Source organism: Sorex araneus, chromosome 5 (genome assembly GCF_027595985.1).
Source record: "Sorex araneus isolate mSorAra2 chromosome 5, mSorAra2.pri, whole genome shotgun sequence".
Lineage (NCBI taxonomy): Eukaryota > Metazoa > Chordata > Mammalia > Eulipotyphla > Soricidae > Sorex > Sorex araneus.
Window position 1 is genome coordinate 171,057,074 of NC_073306.1, and position 22,854 is coordinate 171,079,927.

The following is a 22,854-nucleotide window of genomic DNA, read 5'->3' on the forward strand; positions in this document are numbered from 1 at the left end:
AAAAAAAAAAAAAAAAACCCAGAAAGGGAATAAAATACATGGTCTCCACTTTTCAGGTCACTGGTGCCCCCTGGTGAGAGAATTGGGTAAAGCACAGGAGGATGGTTCCAGGCCCGTCTTAAGTCTTAAAGGATGGTGTGGCAGTTTGGTTGTCTATTAGAAAGAACTTTAATGTGATACATCTTTTTTTCTTTTTTCCTTAAAAAAAAAATATAGAAATTGAGACCAAGAAATGAGCACCGTGAGAACGAGCTGATTATTTCTTTCCTGAGATGCTTATATGAGGAGAAACAGAAAGTGCACGTCCACCTGGGGGAAGGAAAGCAGGTAGGTTTCCCTGGCTCTCTGAGCCACGCCGGGGTCCGGGACGCTGGGTGTGAGGGAAGAGAACAAAAAAAAGCAGCAGGTTTTTTTTTCTTTTGGGGTCACACCCGGCAATGCACAGGGGTTACTCCTGGCTTAAGCACTCAGGAATTACTTCCGGCAGTGCTCAGGGGACCATATGGGATGCTGGGAATCGAACCTGGGTCGGCCACGTGCAAAGCAAACGCCCTACCCGCTGTGCTATCGCTCCAGCCCCCATTTTTCTCTTTAGAAAAATATTTTGTAATTGTTTCTGGTTTGGGGGCCACACTTAGAGATGCTCAGGGGTTATTCCTGGCTCTGCACACGGGAATCGCTTCTGGCAGTGCTCGGGGGACTATGCGGCTTACCACAGTTGGCCACGTGCAAGGCAAGCGCCTGGCCACCGCACTGTGGCTTCGGCCACCCATTTTACTCTGTCTTTGGACTCTCTCATTCTAAGTTCCTTCATAAAATTTCAAAACGTACACATATTGTACTTGTAGAGATTACTCAGATGCCCAAGAAACTGGAAAGAAAAAACAACTGGAGATGGATTTTATATATAGTGCATGCATGTATTATATTAAGGAGTTCAAGGGTTTTTTTGTTTGTTCACTTGTTTGTTTTTTTGCTTTTTTGGGTCCACCCGGCAACGCACAGGAGTTATTCCTGGCTCTGCACTCAACAATTACTCCTGGCAGTGCTCAGGGGACCATATGGGATGCTGGGAATCGAACCCGGGTCAGCTTTGTGCAAGGCACACGCCCTACCTGCTGTGCTATTGCTCCAGCCTCTTTTTTTGTTTTTTGATATTTGCCGTGCCAGGGATGGAACCCAGGGCCTCATGCACACCAGGTTTGAGCTCCACTGCTGAGCTGCATCTCCGGCCCCTAGAGGTAGTACAGCGGGTAGGGCCCAGGTGACGTTTTTGAGACTGCAGCAAATTTTCTGTTTTCGGTTTCTTCTACCTGATGATGCATTCTGGTGTTAGGAAGTTACACCTGGGATTGCGTGGGGGCTGTGCAGTGCCAGGGCTCAAACCTGAGCCTGGCCAGCCCAGCTCTAGGGGGCTCCCCGTGCTCCCTGCCCCTGGGACACTTGTGTTTGCAGGTGTCCAGTTACGGGCAGGTAAGGGAAAGGCGTGGCTGCAGAGGAGCAAGGAAGGGCTAGTGGAAGCACAAATGGGGGGCCGAGGGGGCGGGCGGGAAGCAGATTCTTCAGTTGATTGAACTTCTTTGGACTGGCTCCTGGAAACGCTCCCCCCTGCCCTGATAATTCATTCTTCCTTTTGGGGGGCATTCCTTGGGCTTTCCTATCCTGTATTTCATACCGAAGCCACCCCTGTTGCTTCATGCAGTCTTGCAGCGTGGCTGTCCATTCGATCTTGAGGTTGGCCTCAGTTTTATGGGAGAGGGTATTGGGGTATGAGGAGGCCCCTTGCACACGGGGCTGTTCTGGTGTGGAGCCTGCCACGCTCCAGGCTGCTTTGCTCACTACTGGGGTTTCTGGCCCGGTTCCTTTTCTCCTCCTGGAGCTGGCAGAGCCACTCACTGGGCAGAGGTTTTCCCTGAACTTGCAGCCGTGACACCTGGGAGAAGATGCATGAGGCATGGACAGACACTGAAATGTTACCTCCATAGAGGGGTTTCATTTGGGAGGGAGGGGGGGAGGGAGGGAGGGAGGGAGGGAGGGAGAGAAGAAAGGAGGGAGGGAGGGAGGAAGGAAGGAAGGAAGGAAGGAAGGAAGGAAGGAAGGAAGGAAGGAAGGAAGGAAGGAAGGAAGGAAGGAATTGTTGGTGAGGAAGGAAGGAAGGAGATACAGGGAGGAAGGAGTCAGTGACCCATCCCTGGCATTTCAGGCATCCCGGATGGTCATGGAGAATGCAGGCAATGAACTGCCCTTGAGCGCCCCACGATTCAGGCTTGACATGCTGAAGAACAAAGCGAAGAGATCCTTAACGGAATCCTTAGAAAGCATTCTGTCCCGGGTAAGTACTCACTTGCACCACACTTAAGTTACACCACCGTGTGTGTCTGTTTGTGGGCCACACCTAGAGGTGCTCAGGGCTGATATCTGACTCTGCACTCAGGGACCATTCCTGGTGGTGCTCGGGACCATATGGGATGCCAGAGATTGAACCCAGGTCGGCTGTGAGCATGGTGGCAATTGAGTTCTGGAGGTTTCCGGATGTCGGGGCTCTGTTGGGGCGGGCAGGGGAACTCCCCCCGCTCCCCTCCAGGGTGCCTTGGAGGGGACAGCCTGGCGCGGGGTCTGGAGGCCTCTCTGTGCCTGTGGTGTTCTGTGTTGCTCCCGTCCCAGAGCTTTAGCTCTGAGTCTCCCCTGCTGCTCTGCCTTCTTGTGTGAACTGTACTTTAATTCCTTTTCTTTCTGTATTTGGTTTTTTGATTTTTGGTGGTTTTTTTTTTCTCTTGGTCGTACTTGGCAGTGCTCAGGGGCTACTCCTTGTCTTGGTGCTTGGGGGGTCACCCTGGTGGTGCCCAGGGCCCAGGCGGTGGCCAGGATGGAACCCAGGCCTGCACCTGCGAAGCACGGACTCCTGTCTGCGGACCGGCCTCCCTGGCCTGCGGAGGGTGCTCTCCGTGCCGCTGTGGCCGGTGGGCCTGGTGGGCCCTGAAGCAGCACTGCAGCTACTCGACAGGAGTCGGACCGCCAGAAAAATCAAGAGCCAAAACGACATGCAAAATGCTTCTGTTTTGGGTCACATCCAGCGATGCTCAGGGGTCACTCCCGACCCTGCAGTCAGGAATTACTCCTGGCGGTGCTCGGGGGACCATATGGGATTTCATGGCTCGAACCCGGGTTGGCCGAGTGCAGGGCAAACGCTCCTCCCTGCTGTGCCACCGCTCCGCCCCCCCCAGCCTCCTGAAGAGTTCTTTCCGAGCCCATCAGAGGAGGAGCAGGCGCTCTGGGCGCTGACCCGCTGTCCTTCCGTCCGCAGGGCGGCAGAGGCAGAGGCCCCCCGGAGCCCGTGGCCAGCCGGGACCCGGACGGCTCTCCGTTTAGCGCGTCCAGCAGTACCAGCAGGGTAAGCACCTTTCTCTCCGGGGCCCGTGGAGGGGGCCCACCGCTCATGCCTGCGTGTCGTGTCCGCCGCCAGGCGCTGTGTCCGACTGGCGAGGGCTCTGGCGGCCGCGGGCCAGGCAGGGCCTCCGTAGCAGAAGCACGCGCGCTGCCCCTTGAGCTATCCCGCCTCCTCGGCTTCCTGCTCTGGGGAGAGGGGCAGCGGCCCTGCCCAGGAGCAGGGACCCGCCCTGCAGGGCCGCGCTGCTCCCGCCGGCCTAGCTCTCGTGGCGGACAGACCGCTTGGGAGCTGCCGGCCCTTGAGGTGTGTTCGCCAGGTGAATCTCCGATACCGTTTCTAGACGAGAGAGTTGAGTGCAGGAGGAGGGTCAAGCGATTTACCCTAAATCACACGATTTTTTTTTTCCTTTTTGGGTCACACCCGGCGATGCTCAGGGGTCACTCCTGGCTCTTGCACTCAGGAATCACTCCTGGCAGTGCTTGGGGGAACCTATGGGATGCTGGGAATCGAACTCCGGTGGACCGTGTGCAAGACAAATCCTCTACGCTCTGTTGCAGGAGGGGGAGATGTTCCATGTATCCAGCGTATAGGATACAGTTGCGGTTTTTGTTGTGTTTTGTTTTTCTTTACTGTTGAGGGGACCACACCTGGTGGGGCAGGGGGTGCTGCTGGGGAATGAACCCAGGACTTTCCCATAGGCAAGGGGGGGGTGTCAGCTCAGGAGCGGTGCCCTAGGCCTAGGATATTTATGACCTCAAGATGCCAGCTTCCGGCCAAGGGCAGAAGCACGTGCGTGGCACATGGAGGCCCAGAGTCAGTCCCTGGCACTGCTTGCACCCCTCAACACCACCTCTGGGGTCACCCTGCTGGACCCAAGTATCATCAGGAAAGGCCTGGGTCCCTGCCCCAGCATTGCTTGGGTTTTTTTTTTTTTGGGGGGGGGTCACACCCAGCGATGCTCAGGGGTTACTCCTGGCTTTGCACTCAAGAATTACTCCTGGCGGTGCTTGGGGGACCATATGGGATGCCGGGGATCGAACCCAGGTCGGCCACATGCAAGGCAAACGCCCTACCCACTGTGCTATCGCTCCGGCCCCCCCAGCATTGCTTGGGGACCCCCTCTTTTCTCCTCCCTCCCAACTTCCTCCCAGATAAATAAGGTTCAGTCTCAACATTAGATCAGATTCAGATAGAGCCTTAGTTAGCATGTGGCTGTACCATGGCCAACGCACTTGGTTGAGACAGGGAACTTGATTTTTTTTTTTCTTTTTGGGTCACTCCCGATAATGCTCAGGGGTTACTCCTGGCTTTGCACTCAGGAATTACTCCTGGCGGTGCTCAGGGGACCATATGGGATGCTGGGAATCGAACCCGGGTTGGCCGCATGCAAGGCAAACGCCCGACCCACCGTGCTATCTCTCCAGCCCCAGGGAACTTGATTTTTTTAATTTATTTTTTGAAGTAAAAAACATTTTTTTTTGTTTGTTTTTAGCATTTTGGGTCACACCCAGCAATGCACAGGGGTTCCTCCTGGCTCTGCACTCCTGGAATTCCTCCTGGAGGTGCCCAGAGGACCATATAGGATGCTGGGAATCAAACCCGGATTGGCCACATGCAAGGCAAATGCCCTTCCTGCTGTGCTATCGCTCCAGCCCCGAAGTAAAAATGATTTTATTTGGAGGCTTTTAGGAAGGGGAGGAGAGAGAGAAAGTGAGAGAGAATAATGCTCTCAAGAGAGAACACGGGTTTCTCCAAAGGTGGAGAGAGCCCGGACACGCACCCCAGCATCAGATACAGACGCGTGAAAGGCCGCCTCTCCAGAGGGGAGACGCGGGCGCCACCTGTGTCGGCACGCGGGCACAAGCAGCACACGGGCTCGGGCAGCGTGTGTGCGCCCTCCCTTGGCTCAAGGGGGCTCTCCTAGGTTTTCCCCAGCTGCCCCCTCATGGGGCCTCTCGCTAGGTGAGAGTCCGTTGGGAGCAGTGGACGCCCTCTTTGGAATTCCTTTCCGGGGGGACTCAGTTTCCCAGACAGTGCAGACACGGCTCACAGCTGGCCCTGACCTTCTCAGAAGCAGGTCCTCGGAGGGGGGCAGATGCAGAGTGGCCTCGAGCTGCTGTGGGCTGAAAGACACCCTCAGTGACAACACAGGGAGCTGCCTTCAGCAGGGGGCGGTGGGGGGACCACACCGCCACCGGTGGAGGCTGCGGTGCTGGACTCTGCGTGCAGGAAACCCTGCCAGGGGCGATACTGTCAATCACAATCCTGGAACCCGGCTTAGGGGGAGAGAAAGAAACAGGACACTTCCCAGACGCAAGAGCAACAGCCTCACTCAGAGTCATCACGCCAGGGGCCAGAGCGATAGCACAGCGGGGAGGGACCCGGGTTCCATCCCCGCCATTCCATCTGGCCCCCCGAGCACCGCCAGGAGAGACGATTCCTGGGTGCAGAGCCAGGAGTGACCCCCGTGCGCTGGGCATTGTCAGGCGTCATCACGCCTTAGGGCTTCTGCCCTGCCCCGCTCCCCGGTGGCCCAGCCTTCGGGCGTCCAGGAGGGGCCTAGTGACCTCTCGGGGGCATCCGCAGGCGGGTGGCAGCGGGCCGGGCCTTGACGGGCGTCTGTCCTGCCTCCCCAGGAGCAGCAGTGGGACAGGGAGGCCCCGGCCGCCTCGGAGAGCTCCTTCCGCCTCCTGGGCTCCTCCGACGACCTGTCCAGCGACTCGGAGAGCACCTCGGCCGAGGAGCCCGCACCGCTGTCCCCCCAGCAGGCCTTCCGGAGGCGCGCCAACACCCTGGGCCACTTCCCCGTGGACGGCCAGGGCTCCCCCGAGCCAGCTCCGGGCTCCCCCGGGGTGTCGCAGAGGAAACTCATGCGCTATCACTCCGTGAGCACAGAGACGCCGCATGAGCGCAGGTGAGCCGCGTGCCCCATGCCTGGGTGGGGGGTGGGGGGACGGGGGTGCCTGTCGATGTCTGGGTCACCTGCCGGGGTGACCTCGAGCGGTCCTCGTGCCCGGGTGGTGCAGGGCCGACGGGGAGGCCGCAGGGTGGGGTCCCCAGGAGAGTGACCCTGACTCTGCTGCTTGCTCTGTCTTGTCCATGGGGCAGGGCCACCTCTCGTGTCACCAAGCGGGAGTCCGTCTTGTCTCAAATCTCCGTCTGGGGCTGGAGCGATAACACAGCGGGGAGGGCGTTTGCCTTGCATGCGGCCGACCCGGGTTCGATTCCCAGCATCCCATATGGTCCCCCGAGCACTGCCAGGTGTGATTCCTGAGTGCGGAGCCAGGAGGAGTCCCTGTGCATCTCTGGGTGTGACCCGAAAAGAAAAAAAAAAATCCCGGTCTGTGGGAAGGTTCTAGAATATTCCTTGGAGGCTGGGCTCTGCCACGTGGGTGACAGAGCGGGGTTAGCAGTCTGGTGGCCGACGATCTTTCTTTAGTCTGGTGGCCCTTGGTGTCAGAGACCGTCGGGGTGTCACCAGCTGTGTGCGGGAGTTGGTTCTTGTGAGGATCCCTTGCCTTGTGGACAGGGACTCGGGCTGCTCCCCGTGGCTCGGGACAGCGAGACACGCCCTGTGGAGAGTTGGGGATGTGCCCTCACAAGGAGCCGTTGACGCGGGACACCCCGTCCCCCGTCCCCGCTCGTTTCTTCCATTTACTCCTTTATGCTGTGGGATGTGGCCGACACCTTTGGTCCCCGAAGCAGGAGGCTCTCTCAGAAGCACATACTGACAGAAGGAACGTTCTGGAGACGGCAGCGCCCTGCCCTTGACTCCCAGTCAGCCTCGTCACTGGGTCCCCACCCCGGGGCGTCTGTGGTTTTTGTGAGGATGGAAGCATCCCTAACCAGGCCCCTGCAGTTCTTTCTGAAGGTGGGCGTCTCGAGAAGCCCGGGAGTCCATTTCTTTGCCTCCTGAGGAGGCAGCGTCCCCGGGCACAGGTGGGCAGGAGGCCGGAGTACCTGCCCACTGCACCATCTCTCTGGCCCTCTCTTCCCTCCCTCCCCAGCACTCCCCTTTGCTTTCTGCCCCTCTTGTGAAACTCCAGGAAAACAGACTGTGGAAAGTCAAGACATTGGCGTCAGAGAGAGAACTGACACTTGCCTCGCAAGAGAGATTGCTCTTTTGAAAGAGACCCTTTATATTCTTTGTTTTTTATTTGAGGGCCACACCTGGGTTACTCCTGGCAGTCTCTTGGATCATATGCAATGCCAGGGATCAAACCTCGGTTGGCCACATGCAAGGCAAATGCCCTAACCACTGCGCTATCTCTCCAACCCCTTAAAGAGAACTTTATAAAATTTTCTTTTGTTTCATTTTGTCTGCTTTTGCTTTTTTTCTATTGAAAAAAATTTTTTTTCTCTCGGAGAGCCCTGCAAGCTAGCGAGAGTATCCCGCCTGCCCGGCAGACAGAACCTGGCAAGCTACCCATGGCGTATTTGATATGCCAAATACAGTAACAAGTCTCACAATGGAGACGTTGCTGGTGCCCGCTTGAGCAAATCGATGAGCAACGGGATGACAGTGCTACAGTGCGATTGTCCTCATCAGTTCTTAAAAAGCACATGAAGGAAGCAGTACTGTTGGGTGCCGAGAGCTGTGTGTGTGGGGGGATAATCAAGAGTAACCAGTTGTTGGGGCCGGGGTGATAGTGCAGCCAGAAGGGAGCTCACCTTGTTACTCGGCCAGCCCTGGTTTAATCCCCAGCAACCCCAAGTAGTCTCCTGAGCCCACCGGGAGTGATCCCTGAGCACAGAGCCAGGAGTCAGACCTAAGCGTGTGTGCCCCAAGCAGCTCCTTGCAGGCCTGGTCCTGGGGTTGCCTGGGAGAGCTGGGGAGCAGGGGGAGGTGCATAGCTGTGCCTTCCCAGAGCGAGACCCACCCCCCACTCTCCCTCCTCCTCCTGCGTGCCCCCTGACCCCCGGCTCTCTCTCTATCTCTCTGTCTCTGTCTCTGTCTCTCCTCTCTAGTGTGACTCCTCAGCCCCTGGCCGAGACCAAAGGTTGCTCTGGCCAGCCTTCAGCTCCCGCTCCTCCGTCCCCCCTCACCCCCTCTGCCTCCTCGCCAAACTTTTTTAAGTACCTAAAACACCCCTCCAGTGGAGAAGCCGGCGGGAACGCGGTGCCCAAGAGGTGAGCACAGTCGCATGGTCTGTCCACCCGGCCCCCGAAGCGGCCACACCTGTCTGCCCGTCACTGAATGTCACAAAGCGCCTCCAGCGGTCTCGATGGCACGTGGCTTGTGTGTGCACGCTGTCCACCCTTCCCTGCCTGCCACGGGGCGCCACCCTCTGTGCCCCCGGCCTGAGTGGCCTCTCGTGGCTTAGGGAAAGGGCTGTTTCCGCTTGGGAACAAAGTGTTATCTTAGAAGCTGACTGATTTTTGCCCTGTTCTTGAGTCCCCTTCTGGTAAGAACACCTAATGTGGGGGGCTGGAGTGATAGCACAGCAGGGAGGGCGTGTGCCTTGCACGCGGCTGACCCGGGTTTGAGTCCCAGCATCCCATATGGTCCCCTGAGAACCACCAGGAGTAATTCCTGAGTGCATGAGCCAGGAGTAACCCCTGTGCATCGCCGGGTGTGACCCAAAAAAAAAAAAAAAAGAACTCTTGATGTGAGTGAGCTGCCTGTGGATTTGGATATTTTTTTTTAGAATAATAATGTTTCTATTGAGAGTAAGCATCTAAAATACTTTTGAAAGTTGATAAATCAAAAAAAATTGATAGATCATATTTGTTTAATCTTGCATACTTCATTCTTTGCATAAGAGAATAAAGATTTTCTAGGTATTGAGTTATAATGCCTGGAAGAGACACAGAAATATTCGGTTGTACAAATAGTAATAATACCTTCGAATGAATTTTTAATCCTCAGTTTAAACTGAGTGCATTAACTGAGTACAATGAACCAGATACACACACAACCCGTAAATCCAAACCTACCACACTCATTTCCATAGCCGAGTTGTGGTTTTAATCAAGTACACTTTTCCGTGTTGAACAAGTACTAACCAGTGTCCATAAAATCTGATCCCAAATGCGTATGTGGTGTGGCTGCATGTTTAGAGCGTGTAGCATGGCACGGGGTTGCTGTCTGTCCACACCACACTGCCCGGTGGGTTTCTAGAATCCTGTCATCGTGCACTGCTGAAGCCTCGGGGGTCTTTTCACGCACCCGCCAGTTCTGTTTGTTTTGTATAAAACTGCGTTGATGGGAATGAAAGTTCATTTCTCATTTGTGAGCTATTTTGCATTTCTTCGCCTGCTTTGGTTTCTTTAGCTTGGATCGAAACATGTTTCTCTTATGTGGAAGCTGACATTTTGTCCTTTTCTTGGTATATATATATATATTTTATCCTAAACTCTTTTTCTCAACCAAACTTAGCATCTCCTACCGTAATGCCCTGCGGAAAAAACTTCATTCTTCTTCCTCTGTGCCAAATTTTCTAAAATTTCTGGCTCCCGTAGATGAAAATAACGCCTCTGACTTTATGCGTCCCAAAAGGTAGGGTTGGATTTTAGAGCCTGGGTGAAGTGGGGAACTGTTGTCAACTGTTACAGGGGGATTTTTAACCGACATTGCCATTAGAAAAACACTGCTTTGATAGAATCTATTGCCTCTCATTTATTAAACTTTTCTTTCTGAATTTTTTTTTAAGGCATAGTCAACCTGTTGCTCTTTAGGGGCTCGTGTGCGCATGCAAATATCTTATCTTCAGAAGGTTGAAGAAAGTCTTAGCCAGCTTGCTGAGTGATAGTGGTGTGCTGATTGGCAGCCAGTGCGTGCGTGCGTGCGTGCATGTGTGTGTGTGTGTCTATGCGTGCACACGTGTGTCTGTGTGTGTCTGTGTGTGTGTGTGTGTGTACACTCCTTGGTTGTGGTACAGATCCAGGTGTAAATTACAATGAATGGACTGTATTTTTGTAGATTGGTAGGTGGATTCTGTTCTGTAGTTTGAAAGCACAAGTGACATATGTGTATATATATATATGTATATATATATATTATATATAATTACAGTAGTGAGGTGCCTGCATTGTTGCCCTGAGAGTTCTGTGTAACTTAACCTTTTATTTATTTCTAATTAATTAGTTAGGGATGTTTTAGGTGCTCAGTGGCTGTTCCCAGCTCACAGTTCCTGGTGGTACTTGGCGGACCCAGGGTTCCCACATACAAAACCTGGGCTCCAGCCCGCTGAACTCACTCCACCCCCATTCTCAACTTCGCTCTTTCATTTATCAGACAGTTTATTTTCCTTTTGGTGACCATGTATGGAGACAGACCTCTGTCCCCAAGCTATTCCCCCATGCAGGATTCTCAGCCGGAAGGCTGGGGACAGCGCCCCCTGGGGGAGGGCTTATGCCATTGATGCCCGCAGAGCAAGAAGCTGAGGAGAAGCTGTCGATCTGTGTCATGTATTTCTTGTTAGAAATAAATAGATGGGGGCTGGAGAGATAGGACAGCGGGTAGGGCGCTTGCCTTGCATGCAGCCGACCCGGGTTTGATCCTCGCCACTCTGTATGTTCCCCGAGCACTGCAAGGAGGGATCCCTGTTGCCCAACAGGAAGGAAGGGAGAGAGGGAAGGAGGGAAGGAGGGAGGAAAGAAGGAAGGAAGGAAGGAAGGAAGGAAGGAAGGAAGGAAGGAAGGAAGGAAGGAAGGAAGGAAGGAAGGAAGGAAGGAAGGAATAATGGAGGGAAGGAATAATGGAGGGAAGGAGTGAGGGACAAAAGGAGGGAGTGAGGGAGGACTATCTTGGCAGCATGACTGCCCCAGGGACAGGAGTCCTTCCAGGAGTACCTACTTAGGTTTGCAAAGATGATTTATAATTTATTACTTCGTGGGTTTTACTTTTTAAATAAACTAAAAGAAAAGAGAAATGAAGTCGCCCATCCCCTTGATGTCCAGCTCTAGCCACAGATCCCCTCTTGTCATCGCAGGGACTTTGACTCCAAATCCAGCCACCCCGGTGATGCCGGTGGGACCCCAGTGAGGACGAGGCGGCCGTCCTGGCGGCAGCAGATCTTCCTGCGCGTGGCCACCCCGCAGAAGGCCAGCGAGTCTCCGAGTCGGTACGAAGGTAAGCTGTGCCCTCGCCCCGGGATCTCAGGACACTGGGTGGGAGAAAGTGGGTTTTGACATGTCACCAGGATGTCCGGGTGCCCGGGGTCGGGTGGGTGTGTGCTGGACCACGGAGGTCTGTGAAGCTGCCCCAGGACCCCCTGCGGGGAGCACGGCTCTCCCGCCCACCCCTCCCCATCTCGTGGTCCTCGCTCCCTGGTTCTCTTTTGAGGTAATACCAACACAGTTTCTGAAAGCATCACCTCAGGGTCATGCCCTCCTTTAGGCAACAAAATAGGTCTAAGATCTGTGTGGAAGATGCAGTGAAAAGCGGAAGGGAGCGCATACTGCAGCCCCCCGAAGGCCGTGGGGGCTCAGCACGGGAAGCCAAAGGCTCCCTGAGCGCCAGCCTTAGGGTCAAGGTGGCCACTGCCAGGCTGGCCTCTCTCTCTCTCTCTCTTTCTCGCGCACGCACGCGCTTTCGCTCACGCTCTCTGTCTCATTCTCTCACTCTTGCTCTTGTTCTCTCCCCCCCCCCGCCCCGCTTGAAACTCTCCTTCCCTTATTATTATTATTATTATTATTTTACTTGTGTGCTTTTCGATGCTCAGGGATCACGTCATCTCTCCTGGCTGGGCTCAGGGTGTGATGTGGGCGGCTGAGCATGAACCGTGGGTTGCCCTGCCCACTGCACTATCTCTCTGGCCCCAGGAAGCCTCCCTGCTTCAAGCATACCCAGTGTCTCCAGTTGCATCCGGAGTTAGTTGCTCCCCCTTCCTTCGTTGCCCCCCGGGGGAGGAGCACTAGCTGAGGCACGCTCTGACGCTCGAAGTCCTCAGGGGTCTGGAGAACAGGCAGGCCGGGCCCGGGAGGTCTGGATGTGCCCCGGGGCAGTCCGGGCTTCCCGAAGTGGCAGAGTCCTCTGGGTTCTCGCCCGGTCTAGCCTCTCGCAGACCGTCCGTGCCTCCCGAGGCTGCCGTGGGCCAGGGAAGCAGAGTCCGGCTGGCGGGGGGGAAGGACACACAGGTCTGGGCACCCCGGGCACGCCTGGCCTCCTCCCTACTGGTCCGCTTCCTCTGCAGTGACCACAGGGCATGGAGAGGCCTAGTGTTTTATTTGTTGGTTGGTTTGGGGGATGTTCAGGGGTCTCTCCGGGTGGGACTTAGGGGTCCCTGTGTGGTGTCAGGTATTGAATTGGGAGTAGCACAGGTGTGCAGAATCTTACAGCTGTATTATCTCGTTGAGTCTCAAGGGCTAATTTTACGGGTGTGTGCGCATGTGTGTTTTGTTGCCACATGGTGATGCTCGGGTTACTTCTGGCACTGCACTCAGGAATCACTTCTGGAGGGGCTTGGGGGATCATAGAGGATGCCAGGGATCAAATCCCGGTCGGCCACCTGCAGGGCAAACACCTTGGTCTCAGCGTTGAGGCTCTGGTCCAGAGGGCATTGATTGGCCTAAGTGTCCAGGCCAGCAAGGAAGGTTAAAACTCCACTTCTTTCCCCATGTTTGGTAGTAAAAATACTCCATAATTAGGGTAGAAAAGAAAGTTCTTCATTGTGAAGAAATAAATTTTTTAGGTGACTCCCAGCTTCAAAATTTGGGGTGGGAGTCGGTGGTCTGTGTGAGACCCCTTATTTACCATGTGTGCCAGGAAAGAGTCATCTCCTTAGTCCAGTACCCTTCACGTCAGCATTTCAGATTACATTGTGCCAATATAGCCGTGACCAACAATGGAGGAATGGAGGCATCCGGATGTTATGCAGAGAGGGGGGGAGGAAGAGAGAGAGAACCATCATCCGGGAATAGATCCGGGTGATTGATTTGAAACCCACTGTATAAGCAAAGAGTTCAGGGAAACAAGTTCACAGGGTCTTTGTGTTGGGAGTGTGACGGGGTCAAGAGACCTAGTTAGTGATAAGGAAAGTGCCGGAGCAGAGAGAGACGTGCTTAATAATGGCAAACTCAGGGGTGTAGTCGGGATTTCCTTAGGAGAGTGCTAGGCTTGGGATATACCCAGCACTGTTCGTGTGTGTGTGTGTGTGTGTGTGTGTGTATGTGTTGGAGGGTGTGGTGGTGGTGTGGTATGTGTGTGTGGTGGTGGTGGTAGTGGGTTGTGTGTGTGTATGTGGCAGGGGTGGCTGTGATGTGTGGTGGTAATGGTTTGTGTGGTGGCAGCAGCGATGGTGGTGTATGTGGTGGGGTGTGTGTGTATGTGTGTGGTGGGATGTATGTGTATGTGCGTAGTGGGGTGTGTGTGTGTAGTGGTGTGTTTGGTGGGTGTGGGTGTTTGTGGGTGGTGGTGGTGGTGGTGATGGTGTGTGTGTATGTGTGTGATGGTGTGTGTGTGTGTGTACGTGTGTCATGGTGGGTGTGGGTGTGTGTGAAGTGGTCGCGGTCGTGGTGATGGTGTGGAGGTGTGGGGGCGTAGGGAGTGACTTCTGGCAGAGCTCGGGGGACCCTGCAGTGTTGGGCGGGTTTGAACCCGGGTCTGTGCTCTGCCCTCCAGCCTGAATCTTCTACAAGGACTGACGCAGGGGAGAGCAAAGCAGCCGCCACCGGGCCCTGCAGACATGCCCCCCCCCCTCCCCCGGCCATGTTTGCGAGACCCTCCGGCACCTCAGGCCGTGGTTGGAGCCAGCCTGAGGGACAGAACTACAGGGAAAACTCGGCTGAGAAACAAAGAATCCCAAAGTCAACATCAGACCCTTTGGCTTGGAGACTTTTCCCCCTCGTCACCGGGCGGTTCAGCCAGAGCCGAGCCTGCCCTGCTCCCCGGGGGACCAGTCCAGGGAGGACAGGGCAGGACTCCTGAGGATTCCAACGGCTGTCCCATGGGGGGCCTGGAGAGGGTGTCACCGCCTGGTGGCGGTGTTGCCCCCTGGGTCCCTCTCCAAGGCCTTGCGTTTCCAGAGAAGGGGGCTGGCTGCACCCCCCTCCTTCCTGCTGTGTTTTTGTTCTCTCCCCCCTCACGCTTGTTTGTTTGTTCAGGCTGCGGTGTCTTTCCTGTCCGTGTGCAACTCATTTGAAGGGAGGACAGGGTCTTTAGGGGGCAAGGGAAGAAGAGAAAGGTGCCCTGTGGTTGCCAGGACGCGTGGCCTGTGGATTGTTCCTGATTTACTTTCTTGTATCATGTGATGAATAAAGGCCAGGCTCAAGATAAAATACCGCAAGCCAAGAGTGTGCTTGTTCGTGGGCTTTTATAGTTGGGAGCAATTAGTTTTCTTTCCTTCCCTTTATTATGCTTCTTGGCACATCATTCACATCATTGCAGATATTCTGGGGCTCCTGTGAATGCCGAGATTTTTACCTGGTTTGGCTTTTTTTTTTTTTTTTAACCTGTCCACAGTGGAAAGTCAGCATTGAGGGAACTATTTCTAGTTGATCATTGACACTTAAGCCGTCAGTCCTTCGGCTTGCTGCTTGGGTGTACCTGGGGGAGAGCCTCCATCTCTGAGCTTGCTGGAAGGCACAGGGTGGGGGGGGTCATGAGTCCGACAGCCTGGGTGTCTACCCCAGCTCCCAGTGCCCACTCCGGCCAGGAGTAACCTCTGAGTTACTTGTCCTCAGTACCCTCATCAAGGTTTGTCACCTTCGTGATGGAGCCTGAAATATTTGCTTTTTTTTTTTTTTTTTGCTTTTTTGGGGTCACACCCGGCGATACACAGGGGTTACTCCTGGCTCTGTACTCAGGAATTACTCCTGGCGGTGCTCGGGGGACCATATTGGATGCTGGGAATCGAACCCCGGTTGGCCGCATGCAAGGCAAACGCCCTACCCGCTGTGCTATCGCTCCAGCCCCGGAGCCTGAAATATTTTCACATGGATAAAATTTATAGACACCTCCGAAGGGTGTGGGTGGCTGCTTCAAAGCTAGGTGGGCTGGGCAGGGCTTGCTGGTGCCCTGAGTGCCATGTTTAAGGGGACTCTCACTCTCAGGACCCTTCAGCCGCTGACCCTGTGCTGGCAGAGCCCAGGACGGCTCCTGCGCGGCGGCCCCGCCCTCTTCTCCGTGGTGCCAGGCCACCCTCGGGGAGGTGGGAGAAGGTGGGAGAGCTCGGAGGAGGAGGATTGGCTGATGGGACGAAGAGGGCGGGGCCTCCCCAGTGTTGAAAGTCTTAGCCGCAAACGTTAACTCTTGCTGGTTCGGGTCCCATTCCGGGCATGCAGCGGCTCCAATCCCAATTTTAAGAGACTCCTCCTAGTTGAAGGGTGTCCTGGGTTCTGTGTATTCCATGAAGAAAGCGTTGCTCAGGGGGGCGGCACCGTTGCGTGTCCTCACTAGTCAGGAGCTGGGCGGCCCGGGGTGACAGCCCCTGGCTCACTTCGCCGGCTCTCCGCTTTGCGAAACACTGGAATCGAAGCCGAGGGATGCATCAGTGGTTTTCATTTTGGGAGCCGGTTAGGGTCTGAGCACCCCGACACCCGTGAATATCAGTGCAGGACGACCAGGAAGACAACTGTAAAGGTCCATCTCTGAAGCAGGAGCGCTGGTGATGGTCTCTGGACTCGGCACCCGTTTGCAGCCCACAGCTCTTAGACTTAAGAAGTTGTTTTTTTTTGGCAGAGAAGTGGGGGCGCGGGGTTCTGTGGCGGGCTTAGGAAGGCTCCACCCTGGGCACTTCTCTGCGGAGATGCTGCGTCTCCCTTGCAGCCTTCCCGGGAGACGGGCGTTGTGGCCGGGCTGGGGAGACAGGGGGCTTCCCCCCACCCCCACTGCAAAAAGCAGCAGGTGTTTGCGACAGTGGCTGCAGAGGCTGTGCCCTCCCCTCGGGAAGCTGCCTCGGGCCCCTACCCTGCGCGGTCACGAGATGCCCTTCAGTGGGGGGGCGTCCTCCTCCCGCCCAGTATCTCCCAGGCCCGTACTGCCCCAGGCACCACCGTTGGCGTCATTTAGAGGTGGTGCCTGTGCCAGGAGCCCCGTGTCCCCGGGCGGCCAAGGAAGGACCCCCCTGGCCCTCTGAGCAGGGGTGCAGAGGATGGTGGCGAGCCTGGCGCAGTGGTCAGAAATCTCCATTGAGCCAGGCTGCCCTTCCCTCCCCAGCCCTCCCTCTCCCCTCCTCTCCCCTCCTCTGCCCTCCCCTTCCCTCTGTCCCCTTCCCTTCCACACCCTCCCCTTTTCCTCCCCCTCCCCTCCCCCTCTTCCCCCTCCTCTGCCCTCCCCTCCGTTCTCATCTCCCCTTCCTTTATCTTCCCTCCCCTCCTCTGCCCTCCACACCCCTCCCCTCTTCTGCCCTGCCCCCCGCAGCCCCTCCCTACCCGCCCCTTCCGTCCTAGTGGCTGCCTTGTGGAAAGAAGCTGGCTGGAAGCCCGCCTTTAGGACCCCTCCCAGTTTGAATTAGAAGGAGGGAGGAAGCCCTGGACTGGCCAGGGTGACCCCGTTGGCCACTGACTCCGTGCAGTGTGGAGCCGGGTCAGAGCAGCCCCACAGCAGGCGACGCCCAGAGCCCCCGGCGGTGCTGCCAGCTCACACGGTCAGCTTGGCCGCTCTTCTCCGTGCAGCCGGGAGTTTGCACCCATGGTCTCCTTGCCCCTCCCCTCCATCCACACCCGTTGCCCAGCCTGTCCACTCTGACCCTAAGGGGGGGTAGGGACCGCCCCTTACCCTCTCCTGTGTCTCCGCTTTTCTCTGGGGCTTAGCTAAGCCCGCCCTGCTGTGGGGGGGTGTTTTTCTTTCCTTTTTCTTTTTCAGTCACCATGAATTACAAAGCTACTGAGTATTTATAATTGGGTTTCAGGCTGTTGTTCCAACACCAGCCCTTCACTGGTGCCTACTGCCCTCTGCCAATGTCCCCAGCCCCCAGTGTCCCCCCAGCCCCAGCCTGCCCCGGGGCAGGCAGAATGAGGGAGAGGAGACGAACAGGAGCTTCTTCAGAGAGGACATACAAGTGGCTGTGGGTGTTTGTCAGTGTCTCCAGGTTGTGTTGTATGTCACAAGTGCCCAGTGGTCACACAGAGCTCCTTAGACCCCAGGATGACGGCGCTGGCAGACTTTCGCTTTTTTTTTTTTAAACAAATCTTATTTTTTTAAACGGAGTCACCATGAGACACAGTTACAAAGCTGTTCGTGATTGGGTTTCAGTCACACAGTGTTCCAGCGCCCGTCCCAATGCACGGTGTGCATTTCCCAGCACCCGTGACCCCAGTTCCCCCCACCCAGTGGCAGGCACTTCACTCTCCCCCCACCCCTTTTGGACCTCATGGTTGGCAGTACTGATGCTTCGAGGCGTGTCCCTTTACCTCCTTCCCGCACTCAGTTCCTGTCCAGAGTGACTGTTTCCAACTGTCGTCCTGCCGGGCCTTCTCTGTCCTAACTGGCAGATACCTGGAGTCTGCCCGGGGCTTCCTGGCCGCAGTCCCGAGCCTTGCTCTCGCCCAGGTCCCCGGGGCTGTGTCGCTGTTGGTGAGGCCTCCCTGGGGCCTCCCTTCACCCTCCGCCCTCCGGCCCGGCCCCCTGCTTGGTGGCGGCTGTCTCCTCGCCAAAGCTCTGGGGGCAGACCAGAGGGTCCACCACGTGCCCAGCTCCTCTAAGTAGCCTGAGTGGGGGCCGGAGAAAGGACACGGCCCTGCGTGTGGTCCCCCAGCCCTGCCAGGAGTGAGCCCCGGGCCACGCCACGGGGGTGGCCCAAAGTCACAACGGAACAAAAAGCCCAGTAGCCTGTTGGGTTATAGGGAGGAATTGAAAGTCCTCTGTTCCCAGGGGGCCCCCCGCAAGCAGGGTGGGTGCCTTGGGAGTCAGCGGTGCCGCCTCCCCGGCTGGGCAGGGTGGGAGGCCACGTGGGAATCACGGCATCATAGCCACAGAAACGTCTCTTCCCAGTGCTCCGGGCCCGCTCACCTGCCACCCTCCTGCTGGTCTTCCTCTGGGCGCTCTTGCCTGGCCCCTTTAGGTGCTTGCCGTGCCCTGAGGGGGCGTTTCGGGTCTCCTCAGGGGGCATGTGCCTGTCCCGGTGCTCCCGGGGACGCTCTGGACGGGGACTGCGGCCAGTGTCGGTCGGTGACGGCTTGGCAGAGGATGGCCGGCAGGAGCCAGGGCGCCAGTGAGCACAGGAGCCGGATCAGAACTGCCACGTCCAAACTTGGCAGGGGCCTGGGCCAGAGGAATCATGCGGAGGGGAGAGTGCTTACACTGCGCGCGGCCCATCCGGGGTCAGCCCCGGCGCCACAGAAGGTCCTCTGAGCCCCTCCAGGAGTGATCCCAGAGCGCAGCGCCAGGAGTAAGCCAGCAAGGAAAAAAAAATTAAATTGGGGCGGGGACAGATGGCTCAAAGGGGCTGGGGTGTATGCTTGGCGTGCCCTGGGTCCAGTTGACCCCTGGCCATCTCTGGAAGTGACCCTAGTTCTGAACCAAGGCTCCTGAGCACACCAGGAACAAACTAGAAATCTTTTATTTGTGTGTGCATGGAGGGGGGCACCCAGGGGTGCTCAGGCTTGACTCCTGGCTCTGTGCTCCGGGATTATTCCGAGAGGTGCTCAGAGGACCTTGTCTATCGGAACTGGGTCGACTGCATGCCAGGCAAGGTCCTTCCCTGCTAAAATAAATTCTTACACTGGGAACCCTAAAGCCCGTGGGACCCTTTCTGTTCCTGCTGAAAGGCACGTGGTCCCGCCTGACACTGTTCTCTTGAAATGATCCCCACGGGTACAGAGTCCTGCTCTTCGCCTCCAGCCCTAGGTCGGCACCTTTGGGGGCTGATGATTCCCTCGAGTTCCAGAAGCAGGAAGAGGGCTGGGAGGCAGCTCAGCAGGAGAGAACCTGAGAGGGGGGGAGGGGAGCGGGAGGGGGACGGGGAGAGAGGGAGGAAGGAAGGAAGGAAGGAAGGAAGGAAGGAAGGAAGGAAGGAAGGAAGGAAGGAAGGAAGGAAGGAAGGAAGGAAGGAAGGAAATGAGGGAGAGAGAGAGAATGATGCGGACCTGCCCGTGTCATAAGCCTGGCCTGGCGCCCTGCTCCTGGTCAGGGTCTGGTCACGGCCCCTGTCCCCAGCGTTGCCCGTCAGCGTGCTCTTGGCCCCTTCACAGGTGTCGTCTTCCGACACAAGCCAGGCAGCCTGGGTCCCCGTCCTCGCTCGGTTTTACTTTTCTTGCTGTGGATATTGGGCGAGTTGCTGAAGTTCCCTGTGCTTCAGTTTGGTTTTCTGTAAAAGCCACCTCGAGGACCGGGAAGTCACCCAGGGGTCTCCGCATCTGCCTTGCACACGGCTGACCGTGATTCAGGCCTGGGCACCGCAGATGGCCCCCTGAGCACTGCCAGGAGTGACCCCTGCGCGTCACTGTGTATGGCTCCAGTCCTGCCCCCTCTGAGTACAGACACTTTAAGGTTCCTGGGGGATAGCTGGAGTCGGGCACGTGCCTGGCACGTGGAGGGCCCTGGCGTTTGACCCTTGACATCACCTGGCCCCCGGCCCCACACCTTCAGATGCGGCCCCTATGAGTGTGTATTGGCCCAGCCTGGTTTATTGCATGTTAACCACGACATTGTAACTTGTAGCCCACGTCATAGCTGCAGGAGGCTGATCTTCCCATGTGGGCCGGCTCCCGCCAGAGATGTCCTGTGAGTGCCGGATTAAATGGCCCTGCTAACGCGTCCCTTTGCCTTCCCAGAGTACTCAGAGCTGGGCGAGCTCCCGCCGCGGTCGCCCCTGGAGCCGGTGTGCGAGGACGGACCCTTCCGGCCCGTCCCCGAGGAGAAGAGGAGGACGTCGCGCGAGCTCCGAGAGCTGTGGCGGAAGGCGATTCTGCAGCAGATCCTGCTGCTGCGGATGGAGAAGGAGAACCAGAAGCTGCAAGGTGGGTGCCAGCGCCCGGCGCCCCCACCCGAGCCCGGCTCTCCCTTTCCAGAGGGAAAGAAAAATAAACCATTAAGAAGCACTCAGCACCCACTATTGGAAAAACCAGAATGCAGCAAGGAAGTACCTCCCTGGATGGCCCCGAGCACTCCTGGGCCGTGGTGTCGCCCACTTTGGGGAAAAACATGGTTAAAACCCTGGGCCTGTGGTCTGACCCGAGGCAGGCAGGAGACCGAAATGAGGGGGGGAAGCAGGAAGTTCCACCACTAGGGTCCCTCAGACAAGTTCACACACACCCCCACCAACAGTCACTTCACATCACAACACACATCTCACACACACACATCTCTTGAGTGCTCTGATGAGGTCTTGCCATGTGAACTGGGGAACCTTATTATCACTTTGAGCACGTCTGGGATTTTCTCACAAGAGCAACTCAGTGAAGTAGCTGAAATTCCCATTTTAAAAATAGCAGGGACAGGGCCAGTGATAGTTTCAGCTCTCGTTTCTCTCTCTCTGGTTTCTCTCTCTCTCTCTCTCTCTGTCTCTCTAATTTCTCTCTCTCTCTGATTTTTCTCTTTCATACACACACACACACACACACACACACACACACACGCACACACACACACACACTCAGAGGCACTGGGGTGGGAGTGTAATGATGAGGCCCATGGACTCTGCATCCTGCCTGCAGTGTGCCCAGCTCTGAGTCCCTGGTGCGCCCACAGCAGCGGCCTTCTGCCGTGTCCTGTGTGAAACGGGGCTCGGGGCGGCTGGACGTAGGCCGGGGAGAGGCGTGAGGTGACTGACTGGAGAGTGAGTGTGGGACCAGCCTTAGCCAGCGTGAGACTCACACGAGACACGGGATCTCTCACGAGATGCACTTCCCCTGGCCTGACATGGAGAGGAGGAGGGAAGGTGGACAGTGCATGTCGGCTCGAGAGGCAGAACTTGTAGGTTTTCACGTGAGAATTCTGGGCTCAGGGCTCCCCTGGATTCCAGGGGCCCTAATGAACCCTCCTGCCTGGCCGCAGAGGAGACCGAGAGTAACAGGCTTGGCGCGGTGGTGGGGGCCCCTGACTGCTCACCCACGCCCCCCTGCACAGTCAGTCTCCCCTCCCAGACCTCCCGTCTCAGCGCCCTCGGGATGTAAAGTCAGAGAGAACCAACAGGGACGGAGCGGGAGGGGGAAGAAAACTAGCCAGGGGCACCTTCGTGTGTGGGGTGGGAGCGCGGCAGGCAAATGAGGAGTCTCAGGCAGATGTCCACACAAAGGCCCGCACAGCTGGAACCACCGCCAGTGTGGGAGGGACCATGGTCGCGCCACTGAAAAGAGGGTTAGCAGCCGGCAGGAAGAGGGGCAGGACAGAAGCTCCAGTGAGACAAGGCTGTGTTTGTTTACCATTGTCACAAAGCCCTCCCCCCCACACACACCCCCAATCTAACACCCGGCTCTGCATCTAAGACAGAAAGCGGCAGGACTCTGGCGGTCAGCCTCTCTGACCCATGGGGAAAAATGCCACAGGGTTTGGTGGCGTCAGGGCACTCCGTTTTCAAAGCCGTCTTAGGGTGATGGAGTTCAGCTTTTCCTTGACTGGTCCCTGCGGCCTCCTCCGATATAGTTGTTCTAAATGCAGCTGAGGGAGATTGGTGAGCCGGGCAGCTTCCCTGGGCTCCCTGAAAGAGGCCTCTCGGGAAGGGGGGTCTCGATTCTGCCAGCACCAGGAGGCAGGAGCAGGTGGGTGGGGGAGGGGCGCTCAGGAGGACTCTGGTCCTGGATGGACGCGTCCTGTTGACCTCTGACCGTGCCGGCACACAGCACACAGCCCCTGCCTGCCCTGGTACAGGAATGTGGTACCCGTCGGGCACCCGGGTGTGTTTCCGCACCAGAGCCAGCCAGACCTTTTGCGGATGGGAAAGGCTCAGAGCAGCCGAGAGAATCCCCGAGTGTGGTTTGTTCCTGTTTGTTTGTTGTTTTTGTTTTCGGGATTTTTTCCCCCCTCCAAGCTCAGGAAAATGGAAGTAGGACAGGAGATGGGGGTAAACGGGAGGCTGCCTGGGGCCCACCGAGCTGGACGGATGTGCTGGATGCCCCCCACGTGGCCGTGGTGTTGGCTTACGTCTTCCTCGATGATCTCGTGCAGCTTCAGAGAATGACTTGCTGAACAAGCGCCTGAAGCTGGACTACGAAGAAGTCACACCCTGCCTCAAAGAAGTCACGGCCGTGTGGGAGAGGATGCTGAGCACGCCGGGGAGGTCGAGGATTAAATTTGACAGGGAGAAAGTGCACTGGGCGGTTGGACAAGGTAGGCGTCCCTCGGGAAAGGGGGCCCACCCCCACCCTGCCCGGGTGGCTGGGGAGAGAAGTGCGGGCAGGAAAATGGAGTCTGGAGCCAGAGAAGACAGCGAAGTGGGGAGAGGGCTTGTCTCCCAGGTGGCCGACCCAGGTTCAAACCCGGACTTCCCATAGGGGCCCCCGAGTATGCCAGAGAGACTCGGAGTAAGCCCTGAACATCACTGGGGGTGACCCCAAAACTAAAAGGGAAAAAGGAAAACAGAGACTGTGGTAACTCTGTCCGCTTTACGGCATTTGTATCTGATTGGCCGCCTGGTGTCCTAGTG

The 22,854-nt window shown here is 56.8% G+C and overlaps 1 protein-coding gene across 4 annotated transcripts in view; it reads left to right on the forward strand.

The window, feature by feature from the left end:
- Positions 1 to 22,854, forward strand: part of TBC1D1 (TBC1 domain family member 1) — a 190,733-nt gene that overhangs the window by 139,986 nt on the left and 27,893 nt on the right. For 3 of the 4 annotated variants that reach the window (XM_055140316.1, XM_055140319.1, XM_055140320.1), the window contains 9 exons: positions 217 to 327; positions 2,204 to 2,332; positions 3,305 to 3,391; positions 6,025 to 6,302; positions 8,357 to 8,518; positions 9,768 to 9,887; positions 11,323 to 11,462; positions 20,045 to 20,230; positions 22,377 to 22,538. In XM_055140316.1, coding sequence (XP_054996291.1) covers positions 217 to 327; positions 2,204 to 2,332; positions 3,305 to 3,391; positions 6,025 to 6,302; positions 8,357 to 8,518; positions 9,768 to 9,887; positions 11,323 to 11,462; positions 20,045 to 20,230; positions 22,377 to 22,538 — 1,375 coding nt within the window. The remainder of the gene's footprint in view (positions 1 to 216; positions 328 to 2,203; positions 2,333 to 3,304; positions 3,392 to 6,024; positions 6,303 to 8,356; positions 8,519 to 9,767; positions 9,888 to 11,322; positions 11,463 to 20,044; positions 20,231 to 22,376; positions 22,539 to 22,854) is intronic. The other variant, XM_055140317.1, reaches the window with a different exon arrangement.